Below are 16,578 nucleotides of genomic sequence, written 5' to 3'. Positions count from 1 at the left end.
TCTCCTCCAGCAGGGAGAGAAGATGAGTCAGGACTGACCACGCCTCTATCGGAGAGTGAGGGAACGGAGGGGAAGTCAGGTCCAGCTAGCCCCTCCGAAGGGGGAAGCAGTGACAGGAGCAGTGTAATGGTAAGGAGAAAGGTTGCCGGCTGGGCGCGCGCGCCAAGTTCGAATGTACAGGCGAGCGGGCGGCAGAAAACCCGGATTGGGAACCAGGTCCTAAAGCCCGCCGGAGGGACTTCCGGGTTAGCGCTGCCGATTAATGGCGGATTCCCTCCGAGCTCCGGAGGGAATCGGCTCCGCAGGATCGGGTCTTGTCCGCGCCGGCGACGCGGGGACCCTTAAAAATCACAGGCGCTGATGCCTGTGAACGTGGTGACTCGGCGGGCACCATTTGCGCCCCCCCCAACCGCGAAGGAGCCTTTTTAAAGGCTCAGGAACGGGACGGGGGACGGCGCGGTGCTGTGAGTCGATTGCTCCTTCTGCGGAGCGAAGCCGCATGCCATTGTCGGAGAAGCGCTGACTTTTTCCTTGGAACAATTGGACTTAAAAATAAGAACCCGTGAGTACATATGGAATTTGGAACTTAAAAATTTTTTCTTGAATTGGGAACGAGCGGGGAAGGGTCAAAAAGGAAGTCGCCCCCCCCCTTTGAGTAGATATTTTAACGCAAAGAGCTTGCAACTTAAAGTCGAGAGAACTCTTTTTTTTTTTTTTTATAAAAAAACCTTCACGGCTTGACGCTATAAATTTTACTGGAGGATAAAACTAATGTTAGGAGCTAAAGTTTCACCCCCCCGGAACCCGGGGGCGCCCCGCGAGAGAACCTGTTGAGGAACCATTGAAGATTTTGACAGCTGTCAAAATAGCTGTCAAAAGGAAAGGATAAAGGGAACTTTGTCTTTGTTGCATCTGCTGGCTATATTTGTTGCAATTTCTGGAAAATAAGGGAGAGCAGCTACAAATTAACTCACTGGCTGGTTTTTAAACTGAGAGACACTACAAAAATGGCTGAAAGAAGCAAAAATCAGACTAAACTCAACAAAATACTGGCTCTCCTGGGAAAGTTACAAGATCAGACAGATGTTTTGACTACAAATGTGAACACTCTGGCCCTGGCAGTAAACAACATTGTTGAAGCTGACAGGGAGTGGAGGCAAGAAATTTATACATATCAACAACAAGAGGAATCTGAGAGCCATGAGACTATGGAAGAGACACACGTTGCTTTTGAGGAAGTTTACACATATCAACAACAAGAGGAATCTGAGAGCCATGAGACTATGGAAGAGACACATGTTGCTTTTGAGGAAAAGGAAGGTGGACTGGTAATTTTGCAGATGTCAAGGGAGAATTACAGTTTGGGGCCTGGCATGCAGACAATAAAGGAGAATAAAAATTTGAGGCGGAAAGTTTGGACTGAGTTGGAAACTGCAAATTCGAGAGTGGAGCACCTCATTAGCATTAATTTTAAATATGGAGGGCCAATTGGAAAAATCATGGATCTTGTTGGGTCAGAGCCCCTTCGAGCCTTGGGGCTTAACCTAAAGGACTATCCAAGAGGCCGGCAGAGAGGAACTGAGGACGACTTGAGAGCCTCGGACGTGAGATCTCCAGGTTAAACAGTATTGATTGAACATTTATTGGGGACCAAACCGGGAAAGGGGGGTTGGAGTTTGATAATCCAAAGGGTACAGAATTACTAATTACTTTGTTTTAATTTGTTTTGATATTTGTATGGAAGTTGGGAAAGCCATGGAAGGGAAATATTGACTTTAAGAAATATGTTAAAGAATAAGAAATGATGCATAAGATGTTTAAGATTAGATAAGTTAAAATTGGTTGTATAAAATGGTTAAAATGAAATGAAAATGAGGAATGCAATAATAATTTAATGGAAGAATGAGGAAAGGTAAAATTACAGTATGTTAAAATCATTAAGTTTAAGGTTGAGAATTAAGTAATAAGGATTTGCAGGATTAATAATTTGAACTGGAATACAAGAAGGGGAGGGGAGAGGAGGTCTAAGAAAGAAGTTATATGAAAATAAGCAATTGAAATCTCATTTGTTTTTAATTGTTCTTTTTTTTTCTAAATTTTGTATTTTTTGTTATTTCTTCTTTTTTTGTGTGTGTGTGTCTATGTGTATTATTGAAATGCTAATAAATATTTATTAAAAAAAATAAAATAAAAATAAAGCCCGCCGGAGGGAGGGGGAAGACTCAGGGGACTCAGCGTCAGAAGAGTCTAGAAAGGGCAAGACCCCAGCGGACAGGCGGACCCAGAGGAGGAAAGAGCAAAGGAAGAGGTGGAGCAAGGCTAGAGTCTTAAACTGGTGTCTGGGGGGAGGAGATTCAGACGGAGCTTCAGCGGTCTAGAGTTTGAGACGTAGAGCTGCGCGCCGCGGCTTTGAAATCGAAACTGAACTTCAATAAAGACTTTTGTATATAACAACGAACTGGCGTTGGTCCTTTGTGAGCTGGGACCTCGGGCAGCTCTGACAATTATTATTATTATTATTACTATTATCATCATCATTATTATCTTTGTTTGCTTGTTTATTTATTGTGATTTTATGTTGTAACCACTCTGAGGCCTGTGGGTATATAGTAGTATACAAATGTTAATAATAATAATAATAATTTGCTGCTTGGTGAATGTCAGACAAACCATGGTTAAGGACAGGTGCTGGGTTCACACATAATACCAAGCTATAAATAAAACAAACCATGGGCTGAAAGCCACCAAATATCCATGGCTTCAGATCATGCTTTGTTGGCAATAAACAATCCATTTTGTGAAGTCATTGGGCAGGGTGCACACATAATGCTAAGGCATAGCTTAACGAACTATAGTTTAATTAATCTTCCTTTAGCATTAAATATGTGCCGAACCATTGCTCTCACACCCAGAGAGGACAGGTGAGCAGGAAGCAACAAGGAGGAGGAGGAGGAACAGCAAGCCAGAGCTTCTAAGGATTGGCAGTGGGCTCCCTTTTAGCAGGTGCTTAGTGATACCAATGGCTGGTGCTGACCTCTGGCTCAACCTTCAGAACAGCTCAAGCCTCCTTCTCTCTTGCTCCGTGGGAATATTTTGAAGTACTTACCAAAGTCAGACAGCTGATAAATCTTGCTTCGGAAAGTGGCTCTGCTGCCATCTTCACTTATATCCGGCTGAGGTATGTTCTTGGTCCGAGCATAATTCTCCAAGAGCTGGCTTGGAAGAAGCTGGTCTCGCCACTGGGTGGGGCCACATCTGTGTGGGAAAGGAGTGATCAGGAGGTCAAGCGGCATCTGCAGGAGGGGGGGGGGGGCTACCTGAGGGATGTAGTTTCTCCTAGACTGCAGAAAATCTTTATTTCATGAACTGGTTTAATGCCCTAAAAAAATGCTAAAGGGCAATGATTTTTCTGCTCTGTTGGGTAGAAAGATTAGCTAATTGTTCATTTTCATTTCACCTACTTCATTCCTATCTCTGGAAAAGTAAATAGAGACTTTAAAGAGAAGGAACTTGTTAAGCTAATATTAATATTGCTTGCTAAAACGGTAAGATGAACACATAGTGGAAATATTTCTGGAGCTCCAGAGCAGTTATATTGTGGATCACAGAGAGAAGACAAACGTGACCTAAAAACCGAGTGTTTTGTTGATGAAACATTGATATGTAGCTTATGAAATGACCACTGGCAGTTCATTAGTTAAGCCTGGTGCTCCTGCCCTGCCAGGGGATGTGGCAATGGCACTGCTGTTGGGGAAGGCATCTCTGTGGGGCTGCCCCCTTGAACTGGCTGCTCCCAGCTCTTGCAGCAAAACCATGAGCTCTGACAATGAGCCCATCTGAAGCAGCTGCCTGTATGAGTCCAAAAGGCACCTGCTTAGCACCTATGCTCATTGCTACTTACACGCAGTAGGACTGTGGAAGGCCACAGTTGGCTCCATAGCGGGACAGGATCCGGTCCTCCAGGTCAATGGTGGTGTCTCCAATTACATCATCAGGGGAAAACATGTCAAAGTCATAGAATGAGATCTTCAATTCCTTTTCTGTTGGGATGTTGCACATAATCTCAAACATCCTGTGGCGGTCAAGGAAAAGAGTAGAGGAATAAATAGGTATGTATGCCACTACTGCGGCCCGCGTTTTGTTAGCTCAAAAATAGAAAATGAGCGAGGTCCCAACTAAAGAAAAATGGAAAGCATAAGCTGATGGAATATGTGCAGCTTGTAGACCTAACACAGAATAAGAGAACAAGAAGAACATACATTTAGAGAAGATTTGAAAATATTTATTGAATAGATGGGGGGAATTATGTACACTTTGAAAACGTTGGCAGCATTAAGATAAATTCAACAGTGTAAATAAGTTTTGATGGATGTAATAATGGAATATTGAATGGTTTATAGTTTATGTAAAATATGTAGGGACGCGGGTGGCGTTGTGGGTTAAACCACAGCGCCTAGGACTTGCTGATCAGAAGGTCATCGGTTCAAATCCCTGCGATGGGGTGGGCTCCCGTTGCTTGGTCCCTGTTCCTGCCAACCTAGCAGTTTGAAAGCACTTCAAACTGCAAGTAGATAAATAGATACCGCTCTGGCGGGAAGGTAAATGGCATTCCTGCGTGCTGCTCTGGCTCGCCAGAAGCGGCTTAGTCATGCTGGCCACATGACCCGGAAGCTGTACACCGGCTCCCTCAGCCAATAAATCAAGATGGGCGCCGCAAACCCCAGAGCCGTCCATGACTGGACCTAATGGTCAGGGGTCCCTTTATTTTTAAAATATGTAGGGATTTATAATATGCAAAATGAACCATAAAAGAAGAAGAGAAGTCGTTGATATTTTAAGAATATTTAAATGAGTATTTAAAATTGTAAAACAGAAAATTTAATAAAAATTATATATAAAAAAACGGAAAAGAGGAGAGGAAATAATCCTTTTCCCGTCCCACCTCTGAACGCTTGTTATGCTCTGTACATTCCAAGGATAAGTCATGGTAGGGATGCACCTGTGTCTTAACAACCCTCTCCTATCCCAGTAGCTTCCTGCCCCGCCCTGTACCAGAGGTGGCGACAGCATCCGCAGGATGTGCACAAAGAGATTAGCCTTAGCAGGCAGAGTCTCTGAGGGAGAAGTGTGCCAGACCTACCTCCCAAAGACGGGCTCCAGAGTGTTGGGAACATACTCCTCCCTCTCTCCAACCTTTTTCTTCCCGACCTTGATTTTGATGTAGGGGTCACACTGTAAGGGGACACAGTTCAATGCAGGATGTCAGGAGGACCAGACCCTCAAACGGGGCCCAGCCACACCTACTGTAGAGGAAGCCTCCTATCACATAACACAGGGAAGCTCAGAGCAGGAAGCGAGAACCGCAGGCAGGCAAAAGAACACAGCTGTTGTGATTACCAGACCATTGTTGTCCTTTGGTTCTAGGTTAAAGGCTCGGATGATGTAAATCCGGACCAGACATGACTCGCAGACGTTGTCGGGAAGTTCCTGGAATTGGCGTGGAGGGGGTGGGACATTGGGATCTTCTGGTAAAGGATAGATCCGGAAAAGTCCCTGCCAGAGAAAGCACTGTTTCATTTAGTTACCAGCTCCACTGCCCCCACCCCAGAAGTAGCGGCTGGCAAGGCCACATTGTTCTCCTGGCTGCCCATTGCTCTGTGCTGCTGTGCCTGTTTCATGCTGAGCGTCCTGCTCTTAGCAAGGGGTGTAAGGTGTTGGCAAGCTGGGAGAGCAATGCAGCCCCACCTACACCCCCCCCCCAGCCGCTACTGCCTGGAAAGGCTTCAAGAATACAGCTTTTTGTTCCTCGAAGCTGCCATAATCTCTCCCCTGCTGATTTCCTGCTTCTCATGCAGATGCCAAGAGACCAAGAAGCCTTGCACAAATAAAACTGGACTCTAGTCCATGAAAGTGTACGCCACGACAATTTGTTAGTCTTTAAGGCGCCAAAGACGCTGTGCTGCTTTTGCTGCAACACTGGCTAGTCAGGCTACTCCTGGGGATGAAACCCACATGCAAAACTTGGCAACTCTGCTTCTGAAGACTATATGTTGTTTAATATACACCTGAAGCAGAGTGGGAAGTCAGTCTCCTGAAAACAGTCTCCAGGGTGGAATTTTTGTGGATTTTTATAGATGGCTAGAAAGCAGGGCCACTTGGGGCAGGCCCTCACCTTGAACTGACCCCCCACTCTGGGGTCGTCATCTTTCACCAGCCCTCGGTGCAGCTGAAAGGTCTGGCAGAAATCCTGTAGGCCATGGAATTCAGGCACTTCTTCCAGTTCACAGCTATACATCTGGGAGAAGGAGACACAGACGTTGGCTTAGTACCTTGGCTGGGCCCCCTACAGCGTGTGCACCTGCTCAGTGCTTCAGCCATCTTTCCCCAGGCATTGAGTTAAATTCATTTTCTTACATTTAAGAACATCAGAATGAAAGGAGCCTTCTGGGTCAGGCCCAGCAGCCTGTTCTCACAGTGGCCAGCCAGAAGCCTGTGGGAAACCCGCCAGCACAAGAGCATCCCACACGAGGTCCAGCAACTGGTATTCAGAAGCAACTGGGATTCTGCCTCTGACTGTAGAGGCAGAACACAGCCATCATAGCTAGTAGCCATTGATAGCCCCCTCCGCCATCTTTTAAATCCATCCAGATTGGTGGCCATCGCTGCCTCTTGTGGGAGTGAACTTCATAGTTTAACTATGCAATGTGTGAAGAAATACATTCATTTGTCTATCCTGAATCTTTCAACTTTCAGCTTCCTTCAACATCCCTGAGTTCTCGTATTATGAGAGAGGGGGAAATAGCCACTTTCTCTAACCACTTTCTCCCCAGCACCCACAATTTTATATACTAAAAAGACACAAATGGGTATTTTGTTGCCCTTTTCTAAATATTTTCCAACTCAACAATATCCATTTTGAGTTGAGGCATCCAGGACTGTACACTGTACTCCAAGTGTGGTTCCATCATAGATTTGCATGATGGCATCATGATATTGGCAGTTTTCTTTTCAATTCCTTCCTTAATGATCCCTATGTGCATCATTCACTCTTGTTTACACAGAATGGCAGCGTTTGCCATTTTGCTGCCCATTCATTCAGTTTGGAGAGATCCTTTTGGAGTTCTTCACAATCCTTTTCACTTTAATAACCCTAAAAAACAACAACTAGATCCCTGCATTATCTCTACAAACATAAATTTGGGGACAGATGTTAGTTGAGGAAACCTGCCGTTCTGCCTTGCCTTCTGCTTGGACTGCTACCCCTCCCCCCACAGCACAGGCACCTTCAAACTATCAAAGCCCTTCTCCAGGTAATGTCCACTCTTTGACAGATCTCCCATAGTCACGTAGTACTTGCTCCACCAGTCCACCTCCTCTTCCTCTTCTTCCATCTCCTATATGGGGAGAAGGAAATTCAGTTCACCTCCGCATCACATGTTCTCAGAACAAAACAACATTCGTTCGGATCCAAACTTGACTTGTGGGATCTGATCTGTAGAACATGTTCAGATTATAGGAGGCAGTATTATAGCCCAAACATTTTGCGATGCTCCCTCAGCTACTGTTTCTAGAAGACTACACAGGTTTTTTACTAAAATTGGAAGAAGTCAGAGGGGTGGAGCTTGTGGGTTTTATGAAGGATCCTTCTACGCCCCCTCCATCTGAATAATCACCAGTCTTTGTTTTGATTACCCCCCCTCCATAATCAACAAGAAATCAAGCAGGGAAGTGCCTTGGGAGCCTCCAGATCTGTACGGATGCAGCACCCGCGATCAAGAAGTAGTAGAAGAAGAAGAGTTTGGATTTGATATCCTGCTTTATCACTACCCGAAGAAGTCTCAAAGTGGCTAACATTCTCCTTTCCTTTCCTCCCCCACAACAAACCCTCTGTGAGGTGAGTGGGGCTGAGAGACTTCAGAGAAGTGTAACTGGCCCAAGGTCACCCAGCAGCTGCATGTGGAGGAGCAGGGAAGTGAACCCGGTTCCCCAGATTATGAGACTACCACTCTTAACCACTACACCACACTGGCCCTTAGCATTGATGGCATCATGACTTACCTTCTCTTCTTTCCTAAAGGGCCTTTTCCAGAACCAGGCCTTGTAGGCTTTGCCCAGCTCCTGCAAGAAGCAGCAGAATAACTCTCACAAGCCCAACAGCCACCCGACCTTTCCTCCTTCCAGGGAACCCCATAGTTTCTCTCTTCCCTGGGAGGCTGGGCTTTTTTGGCTACCACTACTTACATGGCAGCATCTGTGCCATAGGCTGTGGCCTGAAAAGTGGCTAAACCTATGGAAGTGAAATGCAAAACCAAAAGACAGAAGCCTTAAAAAGAGAGAAAAAGGGAAAGGAAGGTAAGGAAAAACGGTAAGTTTGGCAATAGCTTAACCTGCTTGGATGAAGGACCTAGAAAGAATTTGCTCCATTCCACCTGCTATGGTGGCTGAATGAGAACTGAGCAGGAAGGTGTAGGATCTATGCTTTGGGGCATGCACACAACACAAATGTGTAGGCTACTCCGCAGAGCTTCCGAGCCAGCACAATCCTTGGGGGTTTGCAGCCCACCACTCCCTGTCCTCAAACATCTGCTGCCTGAGGTGGGTGTCTCACTCTGTCTAATGGTAGGTCCAGCCCTGAATGAAGAAGACCTGAGCTTCCCTGGATGAGGCTTTCCTTTTGCTACCAATCCATTGTAGAGGCATGTGCGGTGTGCTGTTGGGGGATCACTCATAGTTGACACAACCCCAGCCAGCACCCCATGTGAACATGCTTGCAAAATTCATGCAACCAAGAATACTTTGAGAATCTCAGAGATACCAAAATACACTGACATAGAACATGGGAAGTTAGGGCTCACCCACACTTACCTTCCACCCCACACTTTCTAGGCACAAGTTTGTGCTTTAATAAATTGCAGTGTCCAAGCACTTTTTTTGGCCCACTGCTTTCCTCAGGAAAATCTGCTCTTTAACACTAATTGGAACAAACAACAATTTGGATGGTTGTTTGCTCCAATTCAGCAGTAAAGAGCATGTTTCCAGGGGGAAGGCACTGGGGAAACACACACACACACACACACACACACACACACACACACACCTGTGCCTAGAAACATGGCTCAAAAGGAAGTATTAATTACCCCTTGGAAACCCACCACCGTAGGAGGAGACCAGGACTCTTAAAGGTTCATTCTTTCCATTGGCCTGTGGAGAGCCTGATAAATGTAGACCTTCTTCAAGGAAGGAAGGAAGGAAGGAAGGAAGGAAGGAACTGAACCAGTGGCAAGACAATGAGATGCAGCAACACTTACCTTCTTTCTCTTTGTCTTGGCAATGGCTGTTTGGAGAAGGGAAAAATTGAGAAGACGTGGAATTAATAATAGCAAACTTTGAAAGGTTTGACAGTGGAAACAAGCAGGAACAAAATCCGCCACCTTGCTTGCAAATGCTTTTAGGAGGTGGAGAGCCATTAGTTTAGTATAGCTTGCTCACCCTTTGGAAAGCTCAGAGAGGCTTACATGAGGCTCCCTGGTTCTCTCAGGCAGGGATCAATGTTGCTGAACTGAAACTCCCATAATCCCTGGCCATTGTCCATGCTTGCCGTGGCTGATGGGAGATGTAGTTCAGCAACCATCTGGAGGGCTACAGGTTCCTCACACCTGTGTTACAGCAACAACTGGTGTTCCCAGACCATGCAGCTGGCATGCAAGGTCAGGTAACCCACAACAAAGATGTGGAAGCAACCCATAAGGCACTTCAGACCCAGCCTTCCCAGTAATGACTTGGGCAGTGGTGCAGCAGGAGTAGCCTCCTGGAAGTGGCATTGCTGCCGCTTACTGGGAAGGACAAGGTGGCAGTGAGGTCAGGGTTGTGCAGGTACACTGGCAGAGCCAATTCGGTGCTTTGGCACAAACCAAACCTTGCTAAGCGCCAGTGGCACTGCTGCTATGGGCTATTGCTGTGGCTCTGCTCCACTGGGCAAGGCACTCCTGTTCCCCGGAGCTGACAAAGACATACATGAGGCTATCCTCTTTCTGCCCTTGCAGTGGCCTTGAGAGTGTGTGGCTGGCATGGAGACCTATATTTCCTGTGCTGCATCTAAAAGCAACTGGTGGAAGGAGGAGGAGACGTTTGCAGGGACAAAGTGACAGGTGGGAAAGGGTTAAGCACACCCTGCGGCTCCTCTGCAGTCTCTTCCCCCAATTGCCACTTTGCAGCTGTTTGGAGGCAACTGGGGTGTCCAGCGCCATGTTTGCAGCCAGGAATATAGCTCTGTTCAGCCCTAAGAATAAACTCTTGCAGTGGAACTCAGCAGCACTTAAGTTTGTTTTTGGTTGTTAGTTTGTTAATGTGGCCAATATTGTAGATTATGAGTGCTGTAGTGCTTTGTGAATCTTATAACATGACCTGTGTTGTGGCTGTGCTGTTTAGCTTATTTTTTTTAAGTTGTTTTGTTAATAGTATTTTATAGTAGGTGCTTGTTTTACTGATTATTTGTTAATTATTCTATAACGGTGGTGTTCTATCATGTTATTGTCATTGATTGTTTGTGAGCCACCTTGTGACTCATGTGAGTGAAAAGCAGCATAGAAAATGAAATGAACTCACTCCTGTAAGGTGGAGCCTACCTCTGACAGGGAGATTATGGGCCTTCCTTTCTTCCCAGGGGTCACAGTAGTACTGGCTCATGGATCTCACAGTCGCTTGGCCCACCACAGGCTTAAATCCAAACTCTCTGTGGTCTATCACCTTTAGTTCGATAGGAAGCGCATAATCTTCATCCACAGGCAGGTACTAAGAGAGATCAGGAGGGGCTGCATGAGGTTCTTCCAGGAGAGGAACGCCTGGGGGATCCATTTGAGGGATGATGAGACAAAGACAGCTGTGCACATACTGTCATGCTGTCCAAGTGAAGAGATTACACCTCTAAGGTTTCAGTATAGCTAGTAACTAAAAAGATGCCTATTTAAATGAGCATGCCTGGCCTAAAGATGCTTGCTTAGATAAGCATTTGTGGCTCTTGATGACACACGCTACCAGTTTGGCTCGAGGCAAGGCTGGCCCAAGACATTTTGTCACCTGAGGCAAGCCACAAAATGGCATCCCCTCTCCTCCCACGAGGGAAGAAAGGGTGAGAGAAGATCTACATCTGGAACAAGGGTGGGAGGAGACCAGCAGTGCCTCCTGTTCACTAAGATCGCCATATGGGACAGCTGAATATTCCTGCATTGCAGGGGACTTGGCTAGATGATCCCATGGGTCCCTTCCAACTCTACAATTCTATAAGATTCTAAGAAGCTACTGTGGAGGTGGGGAGGTGGCATAGGGGGCCTGCTGAGGAGACAGCAGATCCAGCCCCCAAGGAGCACGCTGCAACTGTTGGTAGCACCATGGGGGCAGCAGTGGGCAGTGCATTCCTTGGAGGCCAGATTTGCTGCCCCTGTGAATCCTGCTGCTTGAGGCGGTCGCCTCACCTTGCCTCATGGGTGGGCCAGCCCTGCGTAGAGGCTGGAGGGAAAGTATAGCTAGTAAAGGAGACATGAGGCAAAAGGTCACAGTGAAAATGTGGATTGCAAAATCTGATTAGCAAACTCTAAAATGGTGGAGATGATGATGATGATGATGATTGGAGGAGAGGTTAGTTTCATCTCAAGTCTTAAGATTTGCCCTTGGAAACTGTCTCTGCCATATGCTAGGGGCCCACTCACCACTTTCATGAGATAGATATTGATTGGAAAATTGGAGTGCTCTTGGAGATTCCTGATGACTGGTGTCTGAAGCGTTTCTCCTCCACACTCTATGATGAGACTCGGATTGCTGATGGCCAGCAGATTGTAGGTCTTCATGTCCCGCAGGCCCCAAGCCAGGATCTGTGGGAAGATCATGATAAATATTTACAAAAGCAACAGCTCAGCAGAAAGTGGGGCCACAGGGCCTGAGGCTCTGCTTTCTGGGTTGGCTGCAGGGTTGGACCAATCCATCCATTTTACTTCCCCTGAACCTTTGAAGAATTAAATGATAATTGTGGAGTTTACACACACCCCCCCCCGTGCAATCTTTTAAATTCATGATGCTTTATTTCCCCCTCCCCCCCAATGCATGCTGTAAACCACCCAGAGTGGCTGGGGAAACCCAGCCAGATGGGCAGGGTAATAATAATAATAATAATAATAATAATAATAATATCATCTTGTGGCTTTACACTCACCTCAATGGCCATCAGCCTTAAGATTGGCCGGATTCCTTTAGGGATTATGTATGTCCCATCCTTCCATGCAGGCGGCGGAAGCTTTCCTAAGGATCCATCCTGTAGAGAGGATGAAGAGCTCTGCTGAACAGAGATCTATCTTTCTTTTTTTAAGCCAGTGATGAATGACATTTTCTCCTCAGTCTTTAGCTGGAGGATAACTATTGGCTTTATGAGCCCCTGAGAGCAAATCTGGAGAGTAGAAATCTAGAGAGTAGGGTGTAGTAGACAAATTTGTTTTGCCCTGCTTAGACGTGCTGGAGCTTTGAAACGCTTGGTTGCAGAAGGCTTTTGAAATGATGCTGGGGCAGCAGGTTGCTCCTTCGAACATCCCAGATGTTTTGAATTACAACTCCCATCATCCCCAGGGAACGTGGCTGTGAGGAGTAGAACTGATGGGAGCTGTAGTCCAAAATATCTGGAGGGCACCAGGGATAGTGAAGGCTGCTTTAGAGCCTCTGGGAAACTCAAAGAAAATTGTTGCTTGCGACTGCATGACTCTTTTATCCAGTTTTTTAAAGGAGTTGTAGCTTAATTTGGGTTTATTCCGGTGTACCTAAATGTCAGGAGTGAGCCAGCAGTAAATCACACCGTTGAAGCTGGAGTGAACTTTCTGTTAGCAAGAACAGAGTCTGCACAGATTTGGAGGAATGCCAGGCCCAAGGAGCACAGCAGCTCATGTCTGGTAGATCTTGCCTCCTGGATCAGTTGCCAAGCCTGAAAGTCTCTGCCTTACCACAGCCATCTAAGTTCCCTCCTCTCCAGGACCTTTCTCAAGCAATTGGAGACTGTGTCTGCATGAAGTCAACCTTTCCCCCACCCTTTTCATGCTTCTTGTGTTCCTGGGAGACCACAGGAGAGGGGAGCTTGTCGGAGCAGGAAGGGGGGGACGGACTCCTGACACTTTGCCTGACTCATCTCTGCCTCTTGGCCTCCCTCACCCCACTTTCCTGCTTCAGCTTATGACTCTGATTCTGGACTCTGCTACAGACTCTCCCAGCTCACTGAGACCTGTTACCTCTCCAGCTTCTGACACCACTTTCCAAGCTTCTCCCACTTCTCCCAGTGACCACTCACTGTTGTCCCACCACCACTGCCCAGACTCTGTGCCTTCTTCCCTTGAGAGTTCTCCTGCTAGTTCCACCATTCCTCTGCATCACACCAGTCCATGATACTAACGCATAACCTGCCATAAGGCATAATTTAATTTGTTACCTTCTTGTCCAACAGAAGCTCAAAAGCAGCCAGGAGCTGTCCGGAATCCTCCTGTTCTTTGATGATTGTATACTTCTGGAGGCGGGGTAGTCTTCGTGAGCTGAGATCCAGGTGCACACTTGGGATGCACAAGCTCCTTCCCATGAAATAATGGGAGTGGCCCTGAAAGAGACACAGAACAAGGGGTGAAGGTTTTCCAGGCTAGGTGTGCAAGAGGAATGGTTAAAAGCCAATAGTAGATTTGGCTGCCTGTATGTGGGCAATAGTATAGGGTCAGAAAGCAAACAGACAGGAAATGTTGGACATGCTGAAGACTGTACTTGGTGTTATAATCTAGTTGTTCCCTTATGTGGAAATTACAGTCTGAAGCAGCTGGAGGGCATCAGGATGGGGAAGGCCAAGTTTAAAAGAGACTAGGGGTGGGCGAATCCATCAATTTCCGTTTCTCTCTTTTCTGATCTTACATTCAGTTCTCCCCATTTCCACATTAGTTTGTGATTTTTTTATTTTCAAAAAGTTCTCATGAAAATTCATATGCATCTCAGTGCAAATTTCTCCTAACTGTATACATTTTTGCCTAACACTTACATTTCTGCAAAGCAGTGTTTCCTAATATAATGCATTTTTCTATGTTATTTTCACATATATTTTTATGAACACTTTACTCAAACATATGCATTTTTGTACATGTTACATGGAGGGAGAACTACATTGCAAAATTCAAAGAAGTGTGAATTCTGAAGGGTGTGTGTGTTTCTGTTTGTGTGTTGTTGAGAAGTGCTGCGAATTAGGTAGATTTGCCTTTAAATGTGAACCAAATCAAATTTCTTCTCCATCCTTACCAGAGAGCAATCTCCATTTTGAACTGGACTTATGGATATTTGTAACATTTAAGGATTGCTTGCCTTATTTTCAGCAGTATAGCTCTTGAATTCTGGCAAGTATTTTGATATGAGTAAACATTGTCTTTTTCTTGTTTACTCAGTAGTCTGAGAGTGATTTCTTTGTTAAGAGGGAAACATAAAACAGGCAGAAGGTAATCCAAGTCTATCAAAAGCATCCTTGGAAATCACAATTACTCAAGAAGGTTACACTGACCTGTGGCCCCCGGAGGGTGGACCAAGAATGAATTTGGCTCCTGGGCTGGAAAAAAATTAGTCACCCCAAACTAAAGAAAGTGTTTGTTGACATATGTTGCATGGAATTCACTGCCATGAGATGTGGTGTTTTGTCACATTTGCAAGTTGACTAATTTATGGAGGAGGGGGTCTTATCAGGGACCATTACAAATGATAGCCAAATGGAACCTCCACGTTCAGAGGTAGTCTACCTCTTAATATCAGATACTGGGGATAAATGAAAGAGGAGGGCTGTTACCTTCCTGTCCTGCTTGTGGACTTCCTAGAGATAGATCAACTGGGAAACAGGATGCCTGAATAGGTGGGTCTTTGGTTTGATATAGCAGGGCTCTTGAGTTGTTACTCAAGATAAAAGGCTGGAGGGAAAGCACCCGGGAATGCCTTCTGGACTGCCCACGGTGCTGTTATCACAGGTTAATAATGCCAGAAAAGAGAAGCCTGAATTTCAGTTGCCCTTTTGCTTGCCACCTTTTTCTGTTGACTTCATGGGCCTGTGAAAAGAACCTCATGCCTATCTCAGGGTTAGGTCATCGGCTTTGCATGCAGAAGGTCCCAGGTTCAATCCCTGGCATCTCCAGGTGGGGTTGGGAAAGACTGTGTTGGAAAGCCGCTGCCAGTCAGCATACAGATAATATCATGCTAGACGGGCCAATGGTCTGGCTCAGCGTAGGGAAACTTCCTATACACATACACTTGCGTCAAAGTCGAAGACCTCCAAGGCCACCACAGGTGGCTCTTGCTCAGTTGCTCGAGGGTCTCCATAGATCAAGATGTTTTCAAAGATAAGGGTCTGGTCCCAACAGGGGTGCAGCGTGCCAGAGATGGTCTGGGTATGTTGGCTCATGTGAAGGAAGGAAACGTGGGCCAAAGGATCTAGCAGAGAGGAAATAACAGGAGATGGAGGAATTACTGATACAGAGTCAAATATCACCTACATGTTTTCCAAGATAACACTACGCTATAAGCTTAAAATGGATGAATAGCCATTCACCCCCCCCCTCTTTCTTGGGAATTCTGGGAACTCTAGTTTTAAGGTGGGTGAGTCTAGGGATCTCCAACAGAGAATTCTCAACATTTGCACTCCCAACCCACCATTGGATTGGCCCAGTTGTACTGTGCTGTAAGCATCAACTCTTTCCCCCAGGCCACTTTCCTGCTCTAAATCCCCCCCTGCAAAAGCAGCTGTTAAAGCAAATGGGGAGGGAGAGGAGAGAGGAATGATCTACAGATAGCTGTACTTTTTCCTAAGTGGAGCTAAAAGCAACATTGGGAGGGTGTGTGTGTGTGTGGGGGGATGTTAGATGGGGAAATGGCTTTTAAAAAAACAGTACTGTTGCCCTGATCCAGTCTGAGCATGATTTGAGGATAAGAAGACAAAGATGAAGAGGAGGAGTTTGGATTTGATATCCCACCTTTCACTCCCTTTAAGGAGTCTCAAAGTGGCTAACATTCTCCTTTCCCTTCCTCCCCCACAACAAACACTCTGTGAGGTGAGTGAGAGGGCAGGAGATCCAATACTGGATCTCTTGCAACACAGCTTTTTTGCCCTGACCTGAGCTCCAGAAAAATAATAATTACCTTGGGAGGGGACACCAAGATTCTGCCCCTCCTAAATTCAAAGCGTAACACAGGCATTTGGGTGCCTCTGGGGAAATGGGCTCTTGTGAGGAAAGAGATGAGGACAGGGAGGAGTGAATGATAGAGGGCATGGGAGGGCAGAGGACTTGGAATCATAGAATGGTAGAGTAGCAAGGGACCCCAGGGGTTATCTAGTCCAACCCCTGCAATGCAGTTACTTATTTCCATTGCACCTACCTGCAGAACTCTTAGCACTAGTTCCAACTAGGTCTCTTGCCTGGTAGATGTAGCAGCGCAACTGGAAATAGACAGGATCTGAAAGGAGGAAGGAAGAAAAAAGAACTGCACTTTCCTTTTAGTTTGGCTACAATATACCACCCAGACTTGCAAACAGAGATGTAG

General features: G+C 46.1%; 1 protein-coding gene across 1 annotated transcript in view; it reads right to left on the bottom strand.

Annotated features, from left to right (window-relative positions):
* FER1L5 (fer-1 like family member 5) overlaps window positions 1-16,578 on the bottom strand; it is a 96,266-nt gene that overhangs the window by 18,323 nt on the left and 61,365 nt on the right. The window contains exons 34-47 of the mRNA XM_079988658.1: window positions 16,414-16,491; window positions 15,290-15,471; window positions 13,460-13,621; window positions 12,206-12,304; window positions 11,706-11,867; window positions 10,626-10,791; window positions 9,309-9,334; window positions 8,059-8,118; window positions 7,284-7,394; window positions 6,173-6,295; window positions 5,398-5,553; window positions 5,141-5,232; window positions 3,902-4,072; window positions 3,107-3,255 (exon numbers count right to left, since the gene is read on the bottom strand). Of these exons, the coding sequence (XP_079844784.1) occupies window positions 3,107-3,255; window positions 3,902-4,072; window positions 5,141-5,232; window positions 5,398-5,553; window positions 6,173-6,295; window positions 7,284-7,394; window positions 8,059-8,118; window positions 9,309-9,334; window positions 10,626-10,791; window positions 11,706-11,867; window positions 12,206-12,304; window positions 13,460-13,621; window positions 15,290-15,471; window positions 16,414-16,491 (1,737 nt within the window). The remainder of the gene's footprint in view (window positions 1-3,106; window positions 3,256-3,901; window positions 4,073-5,140; window positions 5,233-5,397; window positions 5,554-6,172; window positions 6,296-7,283; window positions 7,395-8,058; window positions 8,119-9,308; window positions 9,335-10,625; window positions 10,792-11,705; window positions 11,868-12,205; window positions 12,305-13,459; window positions 13,622-15,289; window positions 15,472-16,413; window positions 16,492-16,578) is intronic.

Source organism: Podarcis cretensis (assembly GCF_951804945.1).
Source record: "Podarcis cretensis genome assembly, chromosome: 8".
NCBI classification, from domain to species: Eukaryota; Metazoa; Chordata; class Lepidosauria; order Squamata; family Lacertidae; genus Podarcis; species Podarcis cretensis.
This window is presented reverse-complemented; position numbering and strand designations above follow the sequence as displayed.